Source organism: Leiobunum rupestre, chromosome 2, assembly GCF_980474605.1.
Source record: "Leiobunum rupestre chromosome 2, qqLeiRupe1.1.hap1, whole genome shotgun sequence".
NCBI lineage: Eukaryota > Metazoa > Arthropoda > Arachnida > Opiliones > Sclerosomatidae > Leiobunum > Leiobunum rupestre.
The window spans coordinates 11,588,177-11,609,193 of NC_143385.1; the positions used below are offsets into that span (position 1 = coordinate 11,588,177).

Sequence of the window (21,017 nt, forward strand, 5' to 3'; positions counted from 1 at the left end):
TTCCCTCCGTCCCTCCGGCTGAAGACTATCGCTCCAACACTTTTCCCTCCGTCCCTCCACCCTCCAATCGTAGTGGTATTGTTTTTCCCTCCGTCCCTCCGGCTGAAGACTATCGCTCCAACACTTTCCCCTCCGTCCCTCCACCCTCCAATCGTAGTGGTATTGTTTTTCCCTCCGTCCCTCCGGCTGAAGACTATCGCTCCAACACTTTCCCCTCCGTCCCTCCACCCTCCAATCGTAGTGGTATTGTTTTTCCCTCCGTCCCTCCGGCTGAAGACTATCGCTCCAACACTTTTCCCTCCGTCCCTCCACCCTCCAATCGTAGTGGTATTGTTTTTCCCTCCGTCCCTCCGGCTGAAGACTTTCGCTCCAACACTTTCCCCTCCGTCCCTCCACCCTCCAATCGTAGTGGTATTGTTTTTCCCTCCATCCCTCCGGCTGAAGACTATCGCTCCAACACTTTCCCCTCCGTCCCTCCACCCTCCAATCGTAGTGGTATTGTTTTTCCCTCCGTCCCTCCGGCTGAAGACTATCGCTCCAACACTTTCCCCTCCGTCCCTCCACCCTCCAATCGTAGTGGTATGGTTTTTCCCTCCGTCCCTCCGGCTGAAGACTATCGCTCCAACACTTTCCCCTCCGTCCCTCCACCCTCCAATCGTAGTGGTATGGTTTTTCCCTCCGTCCCTCCGGCTGAAGACTATCGCTCCAACACTTTCCCCTCCGTCCCTCCACCCTCCAATCGTAGTGGTATTGTTTTTCCCTCCGTCCCTCCGGCTGAAGACTATCGCTCCAACACTTTTCCCTCCGTCCCTCCACCCTCCAATCGTAGTGGTATTGTTTTTCCCTCCGTCCCTCCGGCTGAAGACTATCGCTCCAACACTTTCCCCTCCGTCCCTCCACCCTCCAATCGTAGTGGTATTGTTTTTCCCTCCGTCCCTCCGGCTGAAGACTATCGCTCCAACACTTTCCCCTCCGTCCCTCCACCCTCCAATCGTAGTGGTATTGTTTTTCCCTCCGTCCCTCCGGCTGAAGACTATCGCTCCAACACTTTCCCCTCCGTCCCTCCACCCTCCAATCGTAGTGGTATTGTTTTTCCCTCCGTCCCTCCGGCTGAAGACTATCGCTCCAACACTTTTCCCTCCGTCCCTCCACCCTCCAATCGTAGTGGTATTGTTTTTCCCTCCGTCCCTCCGGCTGAAGACTATCGCTCCAACACTTTCCCCTCCGTCCCTCCACCCTCCAATCGTAGTGGTATTGTTTTTCCCTCCGTCCCTCCGGCTGAAGACTATCGCTCCAACACTTTCCCCTCCGTCCCTCCACCCTCCAATCGTAGTGGTATTGTTTTTCCCTCCGTCCCTCCGGCTGAAGACTATCGCTCCAACACTTTCCCCTCCGTCCCTCCACCCTCCAATCGTAGTGGTATTGTTTTTCCCTCCGTCCCTCCGGCTGAAGACTATCGCTCCAACACTTTCCCCTCCGTCCCTCCACCCTCCAATCGTAGTGGTATGGTTTTTCCCTCCGTCCCTCCGGCTGAAGACTATCGCTCCAACACTTTCCCCTCCGTCCCTCCACCCTCCAATCGTAGTGGTATGGTTTTTCCCTCCGTCCCTCCGGCTGAAGACTATCGCTCCAACACTTTCCCCTCCGTCCCTCCACCCTCCAATCGTAGTGGTATTGTTTTTCCCTCCGTCCCTCCGGCTGAAGACTATCGCTCCAACACTTTTCCCTCCGTCCCTCCACCCTCCAATCGTAGTGGTATTGTTTTTCCCTCCGTCCCTCCGGCTGAAGACTATCGCTCCAACACTTTCCCCTCCGTCCCTCCACCCTCCAATCGTAGTGGTATTGTTTTTCCCTCCGTCCCTCCGGCTGAAGACTATCGCTCCAACACTTTCCCCTCCGTCCCTCCACCCTCCAATCGTAGTGTTATTGTTTTTCCCTCCGTCCCTCCGGCTGAAGACTATCGCTCCAACACTTTCCCCTCCGTCCCTCCACCCTCCAATCGTAGTGGTATTGTTTTTCCCTCCGTCCCTCCGGCTGAAGACTATCGCTCCAACACTTTCCCCTCCGTCCCTCCACCCTCCAATCGTAGTGGTATTGTTTTTCCCTCCGTCCCTCCGGCTGAAGACTATCGCTCCAACACTTTTCCCTCCGTCCCTCCACCCTCCAATCGTAGTGGTATTGTTTTTCCCTCCGTCCCTCCGGCTGAAGACTATCGCTCCAACACTTTCCCCTCCGTCCCTCCACCCTCCAATCGTAGTGGTATTGTTTTTCCCTCCGTCCCTCCGGCTGAAGACTATCGCTCCAACACTTTCCCCTCCGTCCCTCCACCCTCCAATCGTAGTGGTATTGTTTTTCCCTCCGTCCCTCCGGCTGAAGACTATCGCTCCAACACTTTTCCCTCCGTCCCTCCACCCTCCAATCGTAGTGGTATTGTTTTTCCCTCCGTCCCTCCGGCTGAAGACTATCGCTCCAACACTTTCCCCTCCGTCCCTCCACCCTCCAATCGTAGTGGTATTGTTTTTCCCTCCGTCCCTCCGGCTGAAGACTATCGCTCCAACACTTTCCCCTCCGTCCCTCCACCCTCCAATCGTAGTGGTATTGTTTTTCCCTCGGTCCCTCCGGCTGAAGACTATCGCTCCAACACTTTTCCCTCCGTCCCTCCACCCTCCAATCGTAGTGGTATTGTTTTTCCCTCCGTCCCTCCGGCTGAAGACTATCGCTCCAACACTTTTCCCTCCGTCCCTCCACCCTCCAATCGTAGTGGTATTGTTTTTCCCTCCGTCCCTCCGGCTGAAGACTATCGCTCCAACACTTTCCCCTCCGTCCCTCCACCCTCCAATCGTAGTGGTATTGTTTTTCCCTCCGTCCCTCCGGCTGAAGACTATCGCTCCAACACTTTTCCCTCCGTCCCTCCACCCTCCAATCGTAGTGGTATTGTTTTTCCCTCCGTCCCTCCGGCTGAAGACTATCACTCCAACACTTTTCCCTCCGTCCCTCCACCCTCCAATCGTAGTGGTATTGTTTTTCCCTCCATCTCTCCGGAGTAATCGTTCACTCCTCTAATAAATCCCTTGTCACTCTGCAAAATTGGAGGTATTTATCAGGCTCTCCGAACTTATGGAAGTTCTCTCCGGAGTTGCGGAGTTTTTGGCATTCCCTCCGGAACTCCGGAGTGAAACTCCGGAGTTTTGCCCATCTATGGTTACATGTAAATGTTTTTGAATACCATTAGCACGCGATTTCACATGTAAGACCATAAGTATCATAGCCGAGCATAGCATCCAGAGGTTCCAATTTGAAAGGTTTTTCATCATGGTGTTTTCTACCCGGTTAAAGACATTTATAAACATAGTTCCAATTTAAAAGGTGTGTGAATTGAAAATATTTCTTTAAATCCATTGTTTTTCGAGATACGCATTGAATGAACTTGAGTTGAATCATGTCATCCGAGTTTGCAAATTTTAAAGACCCCCTACCGGATGAGTATGTCTTGCAAATTTTTATACCCTAGCATGAGTATTTTTCGAGTTATTAGCCTTTCAACCTGGTCTCTGGATAATTTTCATCACAACCTTCCTGTTTTTTTCTCAAATCCCTCGACTTGTTATTGGTCAATTTAGGTATGATCAAAGCTATTTAGACCTAAAATGTGACGGGAAACACTTTCTAATTGAAATCAACTTTGTATCTCTAATGGTTCTCAAGATAAATTTTGAATGACCTTCAAGGTTAAAGGTTCTGAAAATTTCCAATTCCAAAATAAAACACATTTTGAGTTATTGGTCGTGTATCGTTTTTTAGTTAACACTCGGTATACACTCTTTTTCGCGTCTTTTCGACCCCTCTTTTTGGCCGCCCGCTAGTCGGCCATTACCTAGGCGAGGGTCTTTGGTTCTAGGATATGGAGAATGGGGGTTAAGGGGGGTAAACTCAAAATGAACGCGCCCATCAAAATTCCCAAAAAAATAGTAGACTGTAAGGTAATGGCGGTCGATTGGGAAGACTCTATAGCCTAAAAGATTAAAGGGTTTAAAGGTTTTTATTTGCCGTAAGCGAACTTATACTCCTTTGGAACAGAGCGGCTCCGAAAATGGAGCACAGCAGCGCGTTAAAAATATACACAGATAATCAGTAATGGCAGCACCTTCAGAAATAAAAACAGATATTATCTGAACAAGTTAAACAAGAAAAATAAACTAAATGGATATAGAATCCATATCAAATGGAATAAATGAAATATAAAATACAAATTGTATACAGAAATACCAGGAAACTATAGAGACCTTACACTTGGAATGTCTAAGGTTCTTTTGGGACGGTGATACGAAAGCGCGTCGAGAAAAAGGCGGGGCTGAACTACGTCAAGTGTAAGACGTAACACAACATTTCAAATTCATTGGCTCGAGGTTTGACGCGAAAAGAATGCGTCGTCATGGTAAGGAATAGGCGATCTTCCCGCGCAAAAAAGGCTTATAAAACAATTTATTTAAAAACTTCAATTTGTAATCGTACTTAATATTTTGAAGTAATTATTATGTTCTTCGCGAAAGAAGTGTAGTGATACCTAATTTCAGGTATTTTTATGGTTATAAAAGAGATAATCAGGTAAGCTAATAATATAATAACCATGACTAGGCTTAATGACGAGTTTTCGTCGAATTAGGGCAGCGAGGCGCGAGAGATTTTCTCGTGAGTTTTCCCGCTTTAAGACACGCCCGTTTCTACGAGCTTCATCACGGCCGTAAAAATCTTCCTTAGACGTTCCAAGTGAATACCTATATAGTTTCTTGGAAATACAGATATACAAAAAATACAAATATAAATGGCACCGAAAATAGGCAAGAGAATTGAGGGGAACTGAATACTGATATAGGGACTAATTAAGGCAAGTTTGAGTTTTTGCCAAAGTGTAAGGATGGAGGCGACCATTTCAAAATTCCAAGGGGAGCCGGCAAGACCAAGTAGTAGTTCTAAAGGGTCGTCACGATTGGCCAAACGCCAGTTGATCTGATTTGTGCCGAGGGAACGCAGAGGGCAGACGAGTAGTACATGGAGAGTGTCCTCCTTAGCTGCTCCGCAGAGTTTATACAGCGGAGTAAGGGCCTAATTCGGCCTGCCGGACGCTGTTTAGCGTTATCGAAGATGACCCTTATCTATTTTCCGGTTGGTCTTGGCATTAATTTTTTTCTCGACTTCCACCCCTTTGCTTCCCTTTTCTCCTCTCTTGAGTTCCTTGCGCCCGTCCCGACCTTTAAACTTTTTAACGGGTTAGTGTGAAATTCGTAGAAGGGGAGTAAGTGTGAAATTCGTAGAAGGGGAGTTAGTGTGAAATTCGTAGAAGGGGAGTTAGTGTGAAAGAAAGGGACTTTGTGGAATGGGAGGTTTAGTTGGAATTTTTAAGTAGTTCAGGACTTTTTGCTACGCGTGTTACGTGTGGTACATTTTTGCTACGCGTGTTACGTTTTTGCTACGCGTGTTTCGTTTTTGCTACGGGTGTTACGTTTTTGCTACGCGTGTTACATTTTGCTACGCGTTTTACGTGTGGTACATTTTTGCTACGCGTGTTACGTTTTTGCTACGCGTGTTACGTTTTTGCTACGCGTGTTTCGTTTTTGCTACGGGTGTTACGTTTTTGCTACGCGTGTTTCGTTTTTGCTACGGGTGTTACGTTTTTGCTACGGGTGTTACATTTTGCTACGCGTTTTACGTGTGGTACATTTTTGCTACGCGTGTTACGTTTTTGCTACGCGTGTTTCGTTTTTGCTACGGGTGTTACGTTTTTGCTACGCGTGTTTCGTTTTTGCTACGGGTGTTACGTTTTTGCTACGCGTGTTACATTTTGCTACGCGTTTTACGTGTGGTACATTTTTGCTACGCGTGTTACGTTTTTGCTACGCGTGTTACGTTTTTGCTACGCGTGTTTCGTTTTTGCTACGGGTGTTACGTTTTTGCTACGGGTGTTACGTTTTTGCTACGCGTGTTACATTTTGCTACGCGTTTTACGTGTGGTACATTTTTGCTACGCGTGTTACGTTTTTGCTACGCGTGTTACGTTTTTGCTACGCGTGTTTCGTTTTTGCTACGGGTGTTACGTTTTTGCTACGGGTGTTACATTTTGCTACGCGTTTTACGTGTGGTACATTTTTGCTACGCGTGTTACGTTTTTGCTACGCGTGTTTCGTTTTTGCTACGGGTGTTACGTTTTTGCTACGCGTGTTTCGTTTTTGCTACGGGTGTTACGTTTTTGCTACGCGTGTTACGTTTTTGCTACGCGTGTTTCGTTTTTGCTACGGGTGTTACGTTTTTGCTACGCGTGTTTCGTTTTTGCTACGGGTGTTACGTTTTTGCTACGCGTGTTACATTTTGCTACGCGTTTTACGTGTGGTACATTTTTGCTACGCGTGTTACGTTTTTGCTACGCATGTTGCGTTTTTGCTACGCGTGCTACGTTTTTGCTACAGCGTTTACCTTTCTTACGTACAAATCAGATCTAATTCATTAAAACTAAGACCGGGTATTAAAGCTAGTTTTTTAAAATACACTTCATTTATTTAAAAAAAAACCAAACCGTAAATGAGTTTAACGAGGGCGATTGACTTACATAAATATAAAATAAACAAATAACAATATTATTAACACCGCGATTAGACTAGCATGGCCGTGTAGTTAGTGTCTAAAAACCGTTACAAATACTCAAAACTTCCCTCAAATATCATAGCACCATAAAAATTAGAATTATAAAATGTAATTAAAAATTAAACCATTTATTTATCATTTTACCACTAGACAATTTATCATTATATTTAGAACGACATAAATAACTTAAAATATTTGATTAATCTGGTTACAACAAAAAATAATAAAATACTCCGTTAAGTAATTTTTGAACGGTCTCTAAACATTTTTTTATTCAAAGATGGAAGAATGAAGGGCTGATTGAGTCTGAGAAGACCGTGCGCCCGGCGAAGATCTGATTAATCAGGGCGAGATATGTGTAACGGCCACTGGCCAACGGACGGATACGTGAGGACAGGGGTGGGGACACCCGTGGCGGAAGTATTAGCTCCGTCCAAATGGTCCTATCTCCACCTCCGACTTCGGTCCGGTGTGGGCTGGTAACTGGGCTTCGGCCCAGGCTAACGGAGAGGGGCCGGGCAAACTGGCCGTCTCGGCGGATTGCGTTGCCTGCTGTGGGGCTGCGGGCCTCCGTATGAGGGCACAGCGCCCATCTCCCGGCCTTTTGAGGTTCCACCGGGATATCCGGTGCCAGCTGTGCCGGGTTTGCTGTGTGCCCGCCGTTCCCCTTTAGGCGCTCTTTCCAAAGGGCTTGGCTCTCTACCTTTCTAGGTAGGGTGTCGGCTGGCGTTGCCAGAGCATCCGCTCTTATTCCCACTGCTTTGTGCGAAGTGGCGAGTTGGTCGGCCCATTGCTGCAACTTCTGCTGGGTTGAGCGGCTTGCGTTGAAGGTGCGACCATCAGTAGTAGGGTTCTGCTACCCATGCTGGTTTTGTCACCTGTCCGGGCGTGTGGACGCTGGCGTAGGGCATTTGATGATGGACCTCCGGTGGTGTGGTTTCAATCTTACCGGTACACCGGGCTATAAATCTGATGCATGGCGGAAGTATTCCGACCCCCCATTGGGGGTTTGGTGGCCGTCCTCACACGGCCATCCACAAACTCTGCCTCCCAGACGCTTGGGATTACAGGAGTACGCCACTACTCCCGGAGGTCTCTAAACATTTGATTATCATAACATATTTGTTCACCTAATCTTGCTTCATTTTATTTACAAAAAAGGCATGAAAAAACCATATCCGGTTGAGATCTCTAGGGACCGGGTCAGTAAGTGCGATGTCATTTAGAACGATGTCATTAGGTAACAAGTTCGCTAAGGCGATAATATAATTTCGTTTACCTCTTGGTCTATTTTTAATAACTGGCAGCATAAATCCCTTGCTTGAACTAAATTGAGGATCACACTGTTCAATATGAACCATTTCCTTTATATACTTTGCTGTATTGGGGGATGTCATTAACCAGCTAGGCTAATACCCGAGCCCCAAGTCAGCTAGCGACTTTTTATTGCGATTTATAGACGAAATGCTTCCAGGAAATGTGCACCAACCATCTCTCCTGCCAGCTCACGAATCTGTAGGCATACCGGAACAAATATTTAAAATTTTAAGGTAATATGTAAGAACCGGGGCGAATTAACCCTTTCGGCACCTCCAGGCACAAAAAAAAAACAATTGCCGCTTCTTGGCATTGTCAGCTAAGTTGGAGCCAGCCAAGTACTTCGACGGGGGGGGGGGGGGGGTATCAGAGACTCAGAATTTTGGCTCCCCCAGGAAAATGTCGCCTAGGTACGTGCCTACTCTGCCTAATGGTTAATACATCCCTGCGTAAGAATCATTAATTAAATAATTAATAGATTGTTTAGTACGCGTTTCAATGAACTTTTTTCGTTGTGCGATTGTTAATCTTACGCCGCGATCCTTAATAGACAGGATGATTAAGGCAATTATTCATATTTGACTTTAATACTCCGCGTAGTGAACGTATCGTGGCAATTCTTCGTATTATGACCACTAGGGCGTCGTTTTCTCTCATCTCGCGCGCAGCGGCGATGGACAAAAAATTCCCTCCATAGATGTATATTAATTTTCAGTAATAAAATGGAAACTACTCTGACGTCTGACCCGCATCCCGGACAGACGTTTTTCAAAAACATTTGCCTGAGGGCACCGACATTTGCAAATTTTGCATACGGGATTTTGAATCTCTAGTGATTTCCGAAATCAGAAAATGATTTTGAGATTTCAGAGCGCGATTTTCGTGTTGATTTCTGATTTATAAGGCTGATTTTGAGATTTCAGAGCGTGATTTTCGTGTTGATTTCTTGTTTATAAGGCTGATTTTGAAATTTTGGAACTAACTTTCGAACAGATTTCAGGATTATGAAGTTGATTTCGAAATTACTAAAATCATTTTTCTCTAGAATGTACGGGAATTGCACGAATGTCGGACCCCTCAAATTTGTCCTGTAAAAGCACGCGTAAAATGTTGTAGCTAAACTAAAAGTGACCAACGCTGAAAAGAAAACGCGTACCAAACAAAGCCACTAACAATTTTGTAAGATCGACCATATTACTTCATCCTGTTCCCCAGGTTTTATTTGAACTCAGAAAACATTTTCCCAAGAACAATTTAAATGTTAATGACCGAAATATATTTAATGCTCAAAATTATCGCGCCAACCTCCAAGCGGCCAAATTACATAAATAATGGGAAACATAAGAAATTATTCCTAACGTTTTTCTGAGGCAACGGTGCTGAAGGAAGAAACTACTCGATAATAGAGACGCCATAAAACTTAATTTCCCAACGTAAAACAAAACCACACTATTTGAGTAAGAGTGCAATGATTAGGGAAATACCACTATTAACAATGAAATACGTGATATAAAAACATACCACATAAAATAATCAAACCTAAGGAATACAAGTTGGCAAGCCAAAATATACCTCTCCTCGTAAAGCTTGGTTTCCACTAGCGTGCGTTATAATACATGTACTTTTTTTTACGCACGTCAAAACGTTGATGCGTTTCAAAGTTCGGCGGTAAACAATCCGCCGGTTTAAAATATGACGCGGGGTCGATTCCTGGCCACGACCGTACTTTATATTAAAATAATTAATTAATTTTCGTTTTAATTTATAAAAATTCAAAATATTATAGAATAAATTGAAGTTAATACGTAAAGGAAAACGGATTTTCGACAAAACGTTTTTTTGAAATATCATTATTCCGTAATATGTGTCTGTGGTTCTGTGGTAGAACACTCGCTTGTCAAGCAGGAGTCCCCGGGTTCAAATCACACCCGATGTTTTCGCAAATTGATAACAAAACATATGCCCTGAGCCTATGGTGGAGGCCTTTCCATTTGGATACTTAGATGTTTAAAGTAACCCCTAGCGCTCGGTTCGTCCCAAATTAGTAGCAGATGGAGTGTAAAAATACAAACACACCAACTTAATACACTCAAACATTCGAACACGTCACCTCACAATATGCAATGGAAGGAAGAACGGTTTTTGGAAAACACCTTTTCCACAATTTAAGAAATTGCGTAAGCGGTTTTTACACTTCACCCCGATACCGCGAACGCGTTTCCGCATCCAGTCACACACACACAGACACGGTGATTGTAATACCTCTACTTGGGAACATAAGTTTATCGAAGAGGTAAAAACTGAACAATCTGGGGCTCCAAGGCAGTGGCGGATACATATGGGGGGCGCGCATCCCCCCTTGAGGCTTCAGCTTTGCATGTGACTTGATGATTTGTTATTACACCCATAGCTCAAGATGTTTTTAGCACCCCCCCCCCCGCCTTGAGTGTTTTCTGTATCCTCCACTGCTCCAAGTGTTAACGCAAACAAAACATATTAACGTATTTTATCATATATTATTCTTTATTTCTTAAAATTTAAAGTTACAACGTTGTTAATTTTTCCAAATAGGAACATTTCTCGACAGACAAGCCATTGACAACCGTGCTCTTGGCGTCAAGAATAAAGTTTTCCTTTTTCTCGGCAGTGTAAATCGGCCATTTGCAGTTCGCTTCAGTATTATTAACGTCATTTCCATTGGGAGTGCTGAAAAACACGCAATATTATATGAAATTATTCAGTTTGTATAAAAATGAAAAAAAATATGAAAATGGTATTAATTATTTATAAATATTTGGATAAAAATAAGAAAAACTTTACTAAGGATAGGTCGATTTCGGAGTGGACACGCCATTGAAAAAAAATATAGTAAGTAGGAGCATGTGCCCCTTTGTCTCCCCCTTGGCTACGCCACTGAATAACTTCCCCTATACGTCGTAATGGCGCCCGTTCCGTCGTCTGGTCCCCACTCTCCCAAGGTTAAGATAGCGGAAAGGTCATTTTCACTTACTGATTTTCGGATTTCATTTATTTAGCTAAACTATTTCATTAATTTTCCACTAAATCTAGACGACCCTGACAGAAATCTGTTTTGCGTAAAAATGATGGTGTAGTTTGATGGCTAAACATAAAAAAATTAATTCATAAACAATTCAAATTTGAGGTCATGATCTAACGTAGCAAACGATCATAGAGTAACCAACTCGCATAGAGTGGAAGGCCCGATGGAAGCGCATGAAAAATTAATCCAAACAGGCCAACTTGTTTTCGAGGCGTGAATAAATATAGTCCGAAGAGCGTTGATGTGGTTTTTTACATTTTTTAGAACATAAACTTCCTTTAGGACAAATTGTATAATTCACGCCTCAAAACAATAACGTTGCGTACGAATAGTGTTAACAAGTTTCAGTGATAGCCTTTCACTCTATTTGAGAATTTTGAGTGGGTTACTCTATGATAACGTTGGTCCTATATTGATTCCGAGTGATCTGAATTATGTTCTTGCAAATAGCTTAAGATTCAAAATATCGATAATTTTTTTTAAATTTTGACATCTGTTTTGTTTCATTTCTGCCATTAAAACTCGTGAATCATTTTTTAGAATCCCCACCTTAACTAGTTCCTGATGACCCCTAAGTATATGGCAGCGCGCCGCAAACGTAGAATACCCCATTATCGCAGATTTTTTCAGAAAATTCAAAACTTTAATGGATCAAATTTACAAATAGGTTTTAGTTTCGTTTCACGCGAATCAGATTTACGTGGAAGTCATAGTCATGCCAAACTTTCTCGACATTGGCGACTAACAGTAACTACGCAGACAATTACAAAAAAAATTTCGAAACTGTTTAAAATTTCAAATTGACTGAAAGTACACCAGTTAGCGCTTTACGAAGCCTTGCCAGCGAAAAGGGTAATTTATTGACTCAAAATTGCATTCTTTGTAAAATTCATTAATGTTCATTATGATAACCTTTTAATAAACTTTAATCATTCGGCTTAGGCAACGGATACTTTTTCACGCTCTTTATCTTAGGGATAAATTATCAGATTGGAAAAATTTCCTGAAAATGATAGAAGAAAAAACTTATAGACCCAGACATTTTAAAAATTAGTTTTCTCAAACCGAAAACGTAAATTTCCAAAATTCAAAATAGAAAAATCTATTTATGTACTTCAGCTTTCGAATTAATTGTGAAATCTAGTTCCAAACAGCGACTTGTGATAGAAATAATCATGGTAGAAAACTTAAGACTTACCCACACTTTGCGAAAGAAGCCCAATAACTCAGAATTTTCTTCGAGAATAAGGCATCAGTGCTATCGTAACCTTTCGCTGGATTTAGCGGAAGGCCAAATACAAAATAGAGCTCGTAACTATGAGCAACTTCTTGCCAAGGGTAAAGTTTACTGGCGCTGGCAGCGTAGCTGAACTCGTACTTATAAACCGCATTTCCGTTTGAAGTTGCCAAGTCAGAATATTCATTGAGGACGCAAGTATAACGTACGTCCGTGATAAAATCCAAGAGCGCTGTTCTGAAATTGTTACCGTCCGGTACAGAACCATTTTTGTACATATTTTCTAACTTGTCCACGTCTTTTGGAGTTCCGTCAGTAATGTTTGAAACATAGTTTTCAAAAAATTCTTCGGACACTTGATAATTGGATTCGTTTTTAAATAGGCCAGAAGAAAGGGTGTTGGGTTGGTAGGCATCAGCGGAGTTGTGCCCCAACAGGAAGGCGATGGATTTGTTTAAATTTCCTTCTTTGATCAGATCTTTGGGGGGTTTCGGGAAATATTTACCGTCCACCGTTAACGAATATTTGATTTTATTGGAATTGGACCCATTTAAAAGTTCGTCTACGCTCTTATTTCGTAAACACAGAACTATCTCACGGTTCTGGTCTGAGGAGCTATTACATCCTACTGCATTCGATAAACTTTTGAATTTTTGGAGCGACTTTTTTTTACTATAAAATGTGCGTTTTGCGAGGATGGTAAGACTCTGGCTTATTACACCATTGAACAGACCCCTCGAAGACGGAAGCAGAGGATGAAGTGTGACGGCAGATGCCCCGGAACTTTGCCCCAAGATCGTCACTCTGTTCGGATCTCCACCGAAAGCTGCGATGTTATTCTGCACCCATTTGAAAGCCAGTGCTTGATCCATCGAAGCCATGTTACCTGAAAACAATTGAACCAAACAATGATAAAGATACGCAGCATTTGGATCAAAACCGGAGGGACAATTCTAAAGACTTCTCGTTAATCGAAAAAATTTGGTTTTAATCTTATCAATAAAGACGCGTGGTTTTAAATTAACCAAAATTGTCATTCAGCTCTGGAAATTGAAACACACTTTCCATAATGGGTGCTTAACTAAGTTAAATTAATCCAGCACGGAGTTCAGAAAACACGGTGTATATGGATGTAGCTCGGTGGAAAAGGTGGTAAAGTTATGAAATGTTTTGAGATGACACATAGTTTATTAACACGTAAAACTAGATATGGGCCAACTTGGGCTTTTGTCAAAAGCGACATAAAACCCAAAAGTGTGGCAATTCTACCTTCGCACCTGCTAAAACTTCAAGCGATCTCGAGCTAGTCTCACTATAGACTACATAACCTACTAGTTGGAATAGTACAAGCAATGGTCTGGCGCGATTTTCTCTGTTCGATTTACTCGCCCGTAAACATGCGTTCTAAAACGCCTCACTCGGCGGCGCTGGAGTGGAGAAAATTTTAGAGGTGTGCAAACACCATTTTTTGGGGATCGAATCGAATATGAAATATTATTTTTCAAAGCAAGTCAAATACCAAATCGAATATTTATAACGTAAAATAATTTGGTCGAATATTTTTAGGTCAAACATTTAAGCCAGTTAACTGATCAAATAGCAAATAGTATTTCGAATATCAAATAATTCGACGTATTTGGTTTTCAAATAACCAAATAGTTTGCATATTTGTAAAAAGAAATAAGAAAGTAATTGAAATCACTGTTCGTTATACTTGCAAATAGCAAAATACTAAACCAAATATATAATTATTACTTTATTTTATTTTATATTATTTTATAAATTTAAACTATAATACTAGACTTTTTCAAAGAAAAAATGATTATTAATTATGATTTAAGTTATCAACTTATTATATATATTTTAATTGGGTACCATTGCAAAATAATAACAAGTAACTACTAACTACAATTCAAATCAAAGGACATGCTATATACTTCATGGTTTGCAAACACTTAATTAAAATCTCGAGTTTTTAAATATATGTAAAACACGAAGGAGCAGATCTTTTATTACAAATTAAAAAACTGCATTTAATTTATAATAATTTTAAGTCAATAATTTAGTGAACTCAAAAATTTTAAACAGAAAAATCCAAAAAGTTACTTACTTCAACCTTGCTCCCGGTTTTTAGTTTTGATCTGGACTTGGTTTACGTTTTAATTTTACTTTGCTATTCTAGAAAATTACATAACAACAGAGAAAACGCGAATAATAATAGGCGCTAGAATAAACAGCTTCTGCCTTTCGCTAAGGGGTTTTAATACACATGGTATGGATAACGGACGTGCCAGTTACTCTTTATATGGTCGCTGTGGCATAAAGGGAGGTGCCAGAAATGAGGACTAGTTCGGAAATTTCACAGCATTATCCTCTGATAACCTTGAAACTCGACATATTACAAAAAGACCAGCGGTTATTCGACCAGTTTGCAAACTATTTGAAAATACCAAATACCTTTTCCCTATCTTTTCGAATATTCGACTATTTGATCAAGAAAAACGAATATTCGCGAACTTTTCCAAGCGCTATTCGATTTGGTAGTCGATCGAATTATTTGGTCTTACCAAATATTTTGCACACCCCTAGAAAATTTCAAATTTTGATGAAGTAGCTCGTACGTCACTCTTACCCCTATCCAAGTTCTTTCCCCTCAGTGCAACAAGCTACCACTGAACGATTTACCTTTCTGACACAACATTAAAAACCCTTAAAAAGTAATTTATGTTTCAATTTTTTATTTTTCCGATTTGCGGAAATTTTTCCATTTTCGTCATTTCCGCTCACTAAGCTCAGGTGCGTAGGAACGTTTTTGAGTTTGTGGGGTACATTGTGAGCGAAGCGAGCCTCACATATATATAATATTATAAAAGTGTACAAATATTTGTAAATTTTACTTCAATTCTAACTTTGTTGTAGTAGTGATTGTAGATGGTGATTTAGGGGAATTCTTCCCATGTTCCTATAGTTCTCCAAAAGGGTTCCACTAGATTAAGTTCTGATTTTTTAGTACATAGGGGCGGAAGTTTGGCCGGATTTCAAATATAGTAAGAAACTCTGATCATTTATCCGCTATAAACTTTTAAACAAACTTTTGTGTACCGCGAAATTCCTTTCATAATATTCCTATATTTTGAAAAAAATACAAAAAACGACCTTCTGTCATGTTAAATTGTATTTTTCTTGCTTTTACTAGAAAATAGTAATAGATGTTTTTATAATGAACACTGCAGCGTGCCCGAGCTTATCATTTCCGGTTAACAGTTACTCTTGCACGTTCCAACGTTTCAAATCGCTTCGGCTGAACCCTTTCGTCCACAGTTTCGAAGGGTCACAGTCCCCTTACCTGCCTATCTGCCAGGCTATCTGTCATTAACATTCTTAATTTCCATCGTATTTCATTTTTGTGTGTGCTAGTCAGTAACTTCTGGTTTGTTAGTGAACCAGTTGATTAAAATATTTGGTTGTATACAGGATGTTACGGATAAGCATGTCATTAAGTGACGTGTTCTTTGGGTCATATTGAGTCGAAAATGTCTAATGAACATGGGTCCCAAAATGCATTGCTTCCGTGTAATTGGCCGTCAAAATTCAGCTTCCAAAACGTCGAAAAACGGGAAAATGTGCAGTTTTTATTAGTCCTTGAAACCAATTGTTTCCTTTTAAAAAGCATTTGTTTTGGTTTTCGAAAAAGATAAGAGAGCAATCACTAGTATTAAAAGTGTGATATTAAATTAGAATAAGTAGGATAAGGGTGTAAATCACATTTTCGTAAGACGAAAGTGTTTCAAAGTGTCACCGTTGTTTCTAATTGAATTAAGATCTCTTTATTCTTCAAATGTCATGAGACACGCACAAATTTAATTTAATTATAAAAATTATTCAAAATGACCACCTAAAAATGATTCTTGAACCCATTCGAAGACTCCAGGCGTGTTACGGATAGTTTCACAGGCACCAATTATTCGTTGTCGTAAGTCATCAATGTCGCGAACCAAGTCTTTAATGTGTCCCCAGGGATTAAAGTCGGGATATCACGTGGACCATGCAACAGTGAACCCTCGAAAAATCCATCTCGTAGGAAACGTCTCATCAAGGTAAGCTCTTCTCGGCTACAAAGTGGTGGGGCTCATTCGTTCAATTACCACATGGAAGACGTACCATAAGCAACGTTGAGGCGCATGTGGTGTGGTGCACGATGGAGCTACACCACACTCTATCCAAGGATTATATATTTTTAGAAGGATAGGAAGTGATGGCGCTTTCACGCCGGGAAGAAAACGCGCGACTGCGCAGTAGCTCCTTCCAAAAATTACCCAGCCAAGGTCAAATATCGCTAGCGTGAAGGCGCCAAACACCATTTCGCCGTTGAGCGATTTGGCCTTGGGGTGAGTAAAAGCGGTAAAAGTGTCGTCACTCTTTTGTAAAACTCCACGCTCTTCCCGGCAGGCCGTTTATACAGGGGAACCTAGTCACTTCCTATCCTTCTAAAATATAGAATCCTTGCTCTATCCGAGAAGTAAGAGCTCTTCATGACGAGGCGTTTCCTTTAAGATGGATTGGTTGAGGAGGGACCGTTGCGTGGCCCGCTTGGTCTCGCGATTTAACCCCTCCTGACTTTTATCTCTGGGGATACATTAAATACTTGGTTTACAAGACTGAAGTTCGCGACATTGATGACCTATGATACGAATAATTTATGCCTGTGAAACTATCCGTGACACGCCTGGAATCTTCCAACGGGGTCAAGAATGATTTGTAAGACAGGTCCATGCGTGTATCGAAGCCCAAGGTGGTCATTTTAAACCAATAATTAAATTAAATTTGTACGTGTTTCATGACATTCGAAGAATATAAAGATCCCAATTCAATTAGAAACTGTCATTTAAACAACGGTGACACTTTGAAACACCTTCGTTTTACGTAAAATTTAATTTACACACTTATCCTATACTTATTCAAATTCAATATCACACTTTTAATACTAGTAATCGTTTTCTTATCTTTTTCGAAAACAAAAACCAATGGTTAGTAAAAGGAAACAATTGGGTACAAGGACTAATAGAAAGTGCACATTGGCCCGTTTTTCGACGTTTTTGAGGGCCAATTACTCGGAAGCAATGCATTTTGGGACCCATGTTCATGAGACATTTTCGATTCAATATGACCCAAAGAACACGTCACTTAATTTTTGACACGCTTATCCGTAACATCCTGTCGACTTTCTATTGGTCGACTAGTTTATGAGAGAGGTTAGGCAAAGCGCTTTAGAAGTTTTTACAACGACATCGGGAGAACGTGGACGTTCGAGGAGAAACATTAAAATCAGTTAGGCCTACTTTCAGTTGCTAACCCAGAGTACACGAGTTTGAACAAAACTAAAACCGGCGTTATGCTTTAATAAGCCACGTTCACACTAGAGCCTAAAACATAGTTTAGGTCGGTTTGTATGCTAGTTTTGACCACCGACGATAATTCTTGGTTCAAACGTGCGAAATCTATTCAGCGCGGTTCGCTTATAGCCAAGGCTTAACGCCATTTCAAATTATGACTAGAATTTTGAAAATACTAAAATGTATCCCAAAACACTTAGTTAATCATGTTTACTATACATACAGTAATATTATTGGACATTATTTAGAATTTTATTCCCATTATTTTGGAAAATACAAGCAATTTCACTTCCCCGCCTTGTCGTTTTGAAAGCGATTCTAAACGAGCGGACTTGGACAAGTTGCTTCCCGAACCAAAACGAAGCGATTTCTCACGCTGGTTTCGAAAACTAGTTATCTAAACGAAGCGATTTTAGGGGTAAGTGTGAACGCGGCTATAAAGAGGTTAAGCCAGCGCCTGAAAATGTGTAGTGGGGACTTATAAAAGTGTAGACGTACCGTTGCGTGTACAGCCTAAACCCCCTACACGTTTTCTGCTAGTTTGCAGGTGCTGACTTTAATTATCTCGAAGATCTTTTACACTTCAACAAAGTTTTAATACATCACCATTGAGTTTCTTTCAGATAAATTGGTTTTTGAAACTTACTCAAAATACGTTAACTTACAAGAGATAATTATACCTGGTAATAAATCATCGTCGCCAAAGAGGTATCCGAAGAGACCTAAACGATAATTGAACGTAATGACGATCACCCGCTCTTCCGAAGACAGAATGCTTCCGTCGTACAAAGGAACGGATCCCGCTCCATTACGGTTCGAGCCACCGTGAACTAAGATCATGACTGCGGCGTCCTTAGGAGGCTGGTCACCTGGAGTCCAAATGTTGAGGTACAGACAATCTTCGCTCGATTCTGTTCCATCTGGTAGAAATACGTCAAACTGAGGATAAAGTCCTCCTCGATTGGGGGTTCCTTGAACGCACGGCTTGGACTGCTGTTTGGCCTGCAGCGTTCCTTCCCACGGTTTGGCTTCTTTGGGAGCTTGAAATCTGAGCTCGCCGACGGGAGGCTCGGCGTACGGTACACCGAAATAAACGGTGACGCTTTTCTGATTGGGCGCCTTCAGAATGGAGCCCTCCAAATACCCACTCGGCGCCTTTACTGTTTGGCAATCGTGACCAAATGGAAGGTATAGAAACGACAAAAGCCACAAACAACGGATCATTTTGACAGAATTTGACTTGTTGCGATACACGTTGCGTGAATAAAAGTGACAAAGAACTGCGGATGATATTATAGCGGTGTCGCATTCAAAAGCTACCGTACCTTATAAAAATAACACGATGTACGTGTTATTTCAGCTGCAGGGTATAACGACAGAGAACTGGTTCGACGGGGGTGGGTGAGAGGAGGGCTCTTTGATTTGAAGGTGCTTCGCGATACGTAGTATAGTTAAACGAACGTTACAACAGGCAAGATAAACTTTCAATACAGGGTGTTTTAAATTGATCGATACAAGTGTTTTTTGCAAAAACTATGTGTAGAAGTACCAAATTTTCAGGGGTTATTCGTTGACTCGTAATTTTGTTTTAAATTCAAATTTTAACAAAAATCGGGGTATTTCTCATGTTTTTGGAAAAAATAATCTTTTCACCGGTAGGTCCCAGACAAAATGTTTCAATGATAAAGTGGAAGAGCAGACTCTAAAAGGTTAGAATGAACTTGGTTTGGTTAAAATCGGCCTATTTTTCACTGATATATGAGGTCAAGTTGTTCGTAGGAGATAATTTATTCCATTTTATTTTAATGTTGGAATTAACCACTTAGAATTTCCAAAAACAAAAGAACATTTGACATTTTTAAATGAAATGAAGAATAAGCGTAGACCTATTAAAGTCATTTTTTTACAGTAAGTAATTATAGCTGGACATGCGTCAGATTTATAGCCCGGTGTACCCGATAAGATTGAAACCACACCACCGGAGGTCTGTCATCATTATGCCCTACGCCAGCGTCCACAGACCCGGACAGGCGGCAAAACCAGCATGGGTAGCAGAACCCCACTACTGATGGTCGCGCCCTCGACGCAAGCCACTCAACCCAGCAGAAGGTGCAGCAATGGGTCGACCAGCCCCCACTTCGCACACAGCAGTGGGAATAAGAGCGGGTGCTCTGGCAACGCCAGCCGGCACCCAACCTAGAAAGGTAGAGAGCCAAGCCCATTGGAAGGAGCGCCTAAAGGGGAACGGCGGGCACACGGCAGCCCGCATAACCCGGCACAGCTGGCACCGGATATCCCGGTGGAACCTCAAAAGGCCGGGAGATGGGCGCCGTGCCCTCATACGGAGGCCCGCAGCCCCACAGCAGGCAACTCAATCCGCCGAGACTGCCAGTTTGCCCGGCCCCTCTCCGTTAGCCTGGGCCGAAGCCCAGTTACCAGCCCACACCGGACCGAAGTCAGAGGTGGAAATAGGACCATTTGGACGGAGCTAACATCTCCCAGTGCTGGGTTACAAGAGCCGGACCCCGACTCCCCGGTAAAGCCACCAGTTATTGCACACTCCGACCCCTCGTGGGCCAAGTATTTATAGCTGTACCACTACGAAATAACATAATTATTCGAAATTATAAACTTAAGTTAAGTATGCCTTAATACCCAAGGCACCACCGTACAGTAAGCCAGTTATTTAGAAATCGTTTTCTCTTTTATAGATCAAGTCACGCAACTGTTTTCAAAGTCATAAGGGACATAAACAAGGTTCCGATTTAGTCATTTAAATCCCCTTATTATTGCTTAAATCCCGGTTTAATCATTAAAATCCCGGTTTAATCATTTAAATATCGATGTAGTCAATTAAATCCCATTTTAATTATTTAAATCCCATTTTAATTATTTAAATCCCATTTTAATTATTTAAATCCCGGTTTAATCATTTAAATCCCGGTTTAATCATTTAAATCCCGGTTTAATCATTTAAATCTCCATTTAGTCATCTAAATCTCGATTTTATCGTTTAAATCCCGTTTAAATTATTTAAATCCCGGTTTTATCATTTAAATCCCGGTTTTATCATTTAAATCCCGTTTTAATCATTTAAATCTCGATTAAGTCATTTAAATCCCGGTTTAATCATTAAAATCTTGATTTAGTCATTTAAATCCTGTTTTAATTATTTATATCCCGGTTTAATCATTTAAATCTCAATTTAGTCATTTAAATCCCGGTTTTATTATTTAAATCCCGGTTTTATCATATAAATCCCGGTTTTATCATTTAAATCCCGGTTTAATCATTTAAATTTCGATTTACTCATTTAAATCCCGGTTTAATCATTTAAATTTCAATTTAGTCATTTAAATCCTGTTTTAATTAT

The 21,017-nt window shown here is 41.7% G+C and overlaps 2 protein-coding genes across 2 annotated transcripts; one reads left to right on the forward strand and one right to left on the reverse strand.

Moving 5' to 3' along the window:
- The first annotated feature begins 1,505 nt into the window (after nt 1-1,505).
- On the forward strand, nt 1,506-6,936 carry LOC149956125 (uncharacterized). Its single transcript, XM_090166771.1, has 2 exons — nt 1,506-2,175; nt 6,917-6,936. Exons 1-2 carry the CDS (start codon nt 1,506-1,508, stop codon nt 6,934-6,936), a joined length of 690 nt encoding a protein of 229 aa, XP_090022897.1.
- Nucleotides 6,937-10,496: 3,560 nt separating this feature from the next.
- Nucleotides 10,497-18,868, reverse strand: LOC149956126 (acetylcholinesterase-like). Its single transcript, XM_090166772.1, has 4 exons — nt 18,325-18,868; nt 13,277-13,327; nt 12,213-13,137; nt 10,497-10,659 (listed from the first exon to the last, which is right to left on the reverse strand). The coding sequence occupies exons 1-4, from the start codon at nt 18,866-18,868 to the stop codon at nt 10,497-10,499; spliced, it is 1,683 nt and encodes a 560-aa protein (XP_090022898.1).
- Between the last annotated feature and the right edge of the window lie 2,149 nt (nt 18,869-21,017).

Coding starts and splice junctions, on each gene's coding strand:
- LOC149956125 (XM_090166771.1), top strand. CDS start 1,506: ATGGTTTTTCCCTCCGTCCCTCCGGCTGAAGACTATCGCTCCAACACT. Junction 2,176..6,916: donor TCCACCCTCCAATCGTAGTG/GTATTGTTTTTC, acceptor TTTTATTCAAAG/ATGGAAGAATGAAGGGCTGA.
- LOC149956126 (XM_090166772.1), bottom strand. CDS start 18,868: ATGATCCGTTGTTTGTGGCTTTTGTCGTTTCTATACCTTCCATTTGGT. Junction 13,328..18,324: donor CGACGATGATTTATTACCAG/GTATAATTATCT, acceptor AACTTAGTTAAG/CACCCATTATGGAAAGTGTG. Junction 13,138..13,276: donor AGAGCTGAATGACAATTTTG/GTTAATTTAAAA, acceptor AATTGTTTTCAG/GTAACATGGCTTCGATGGAT.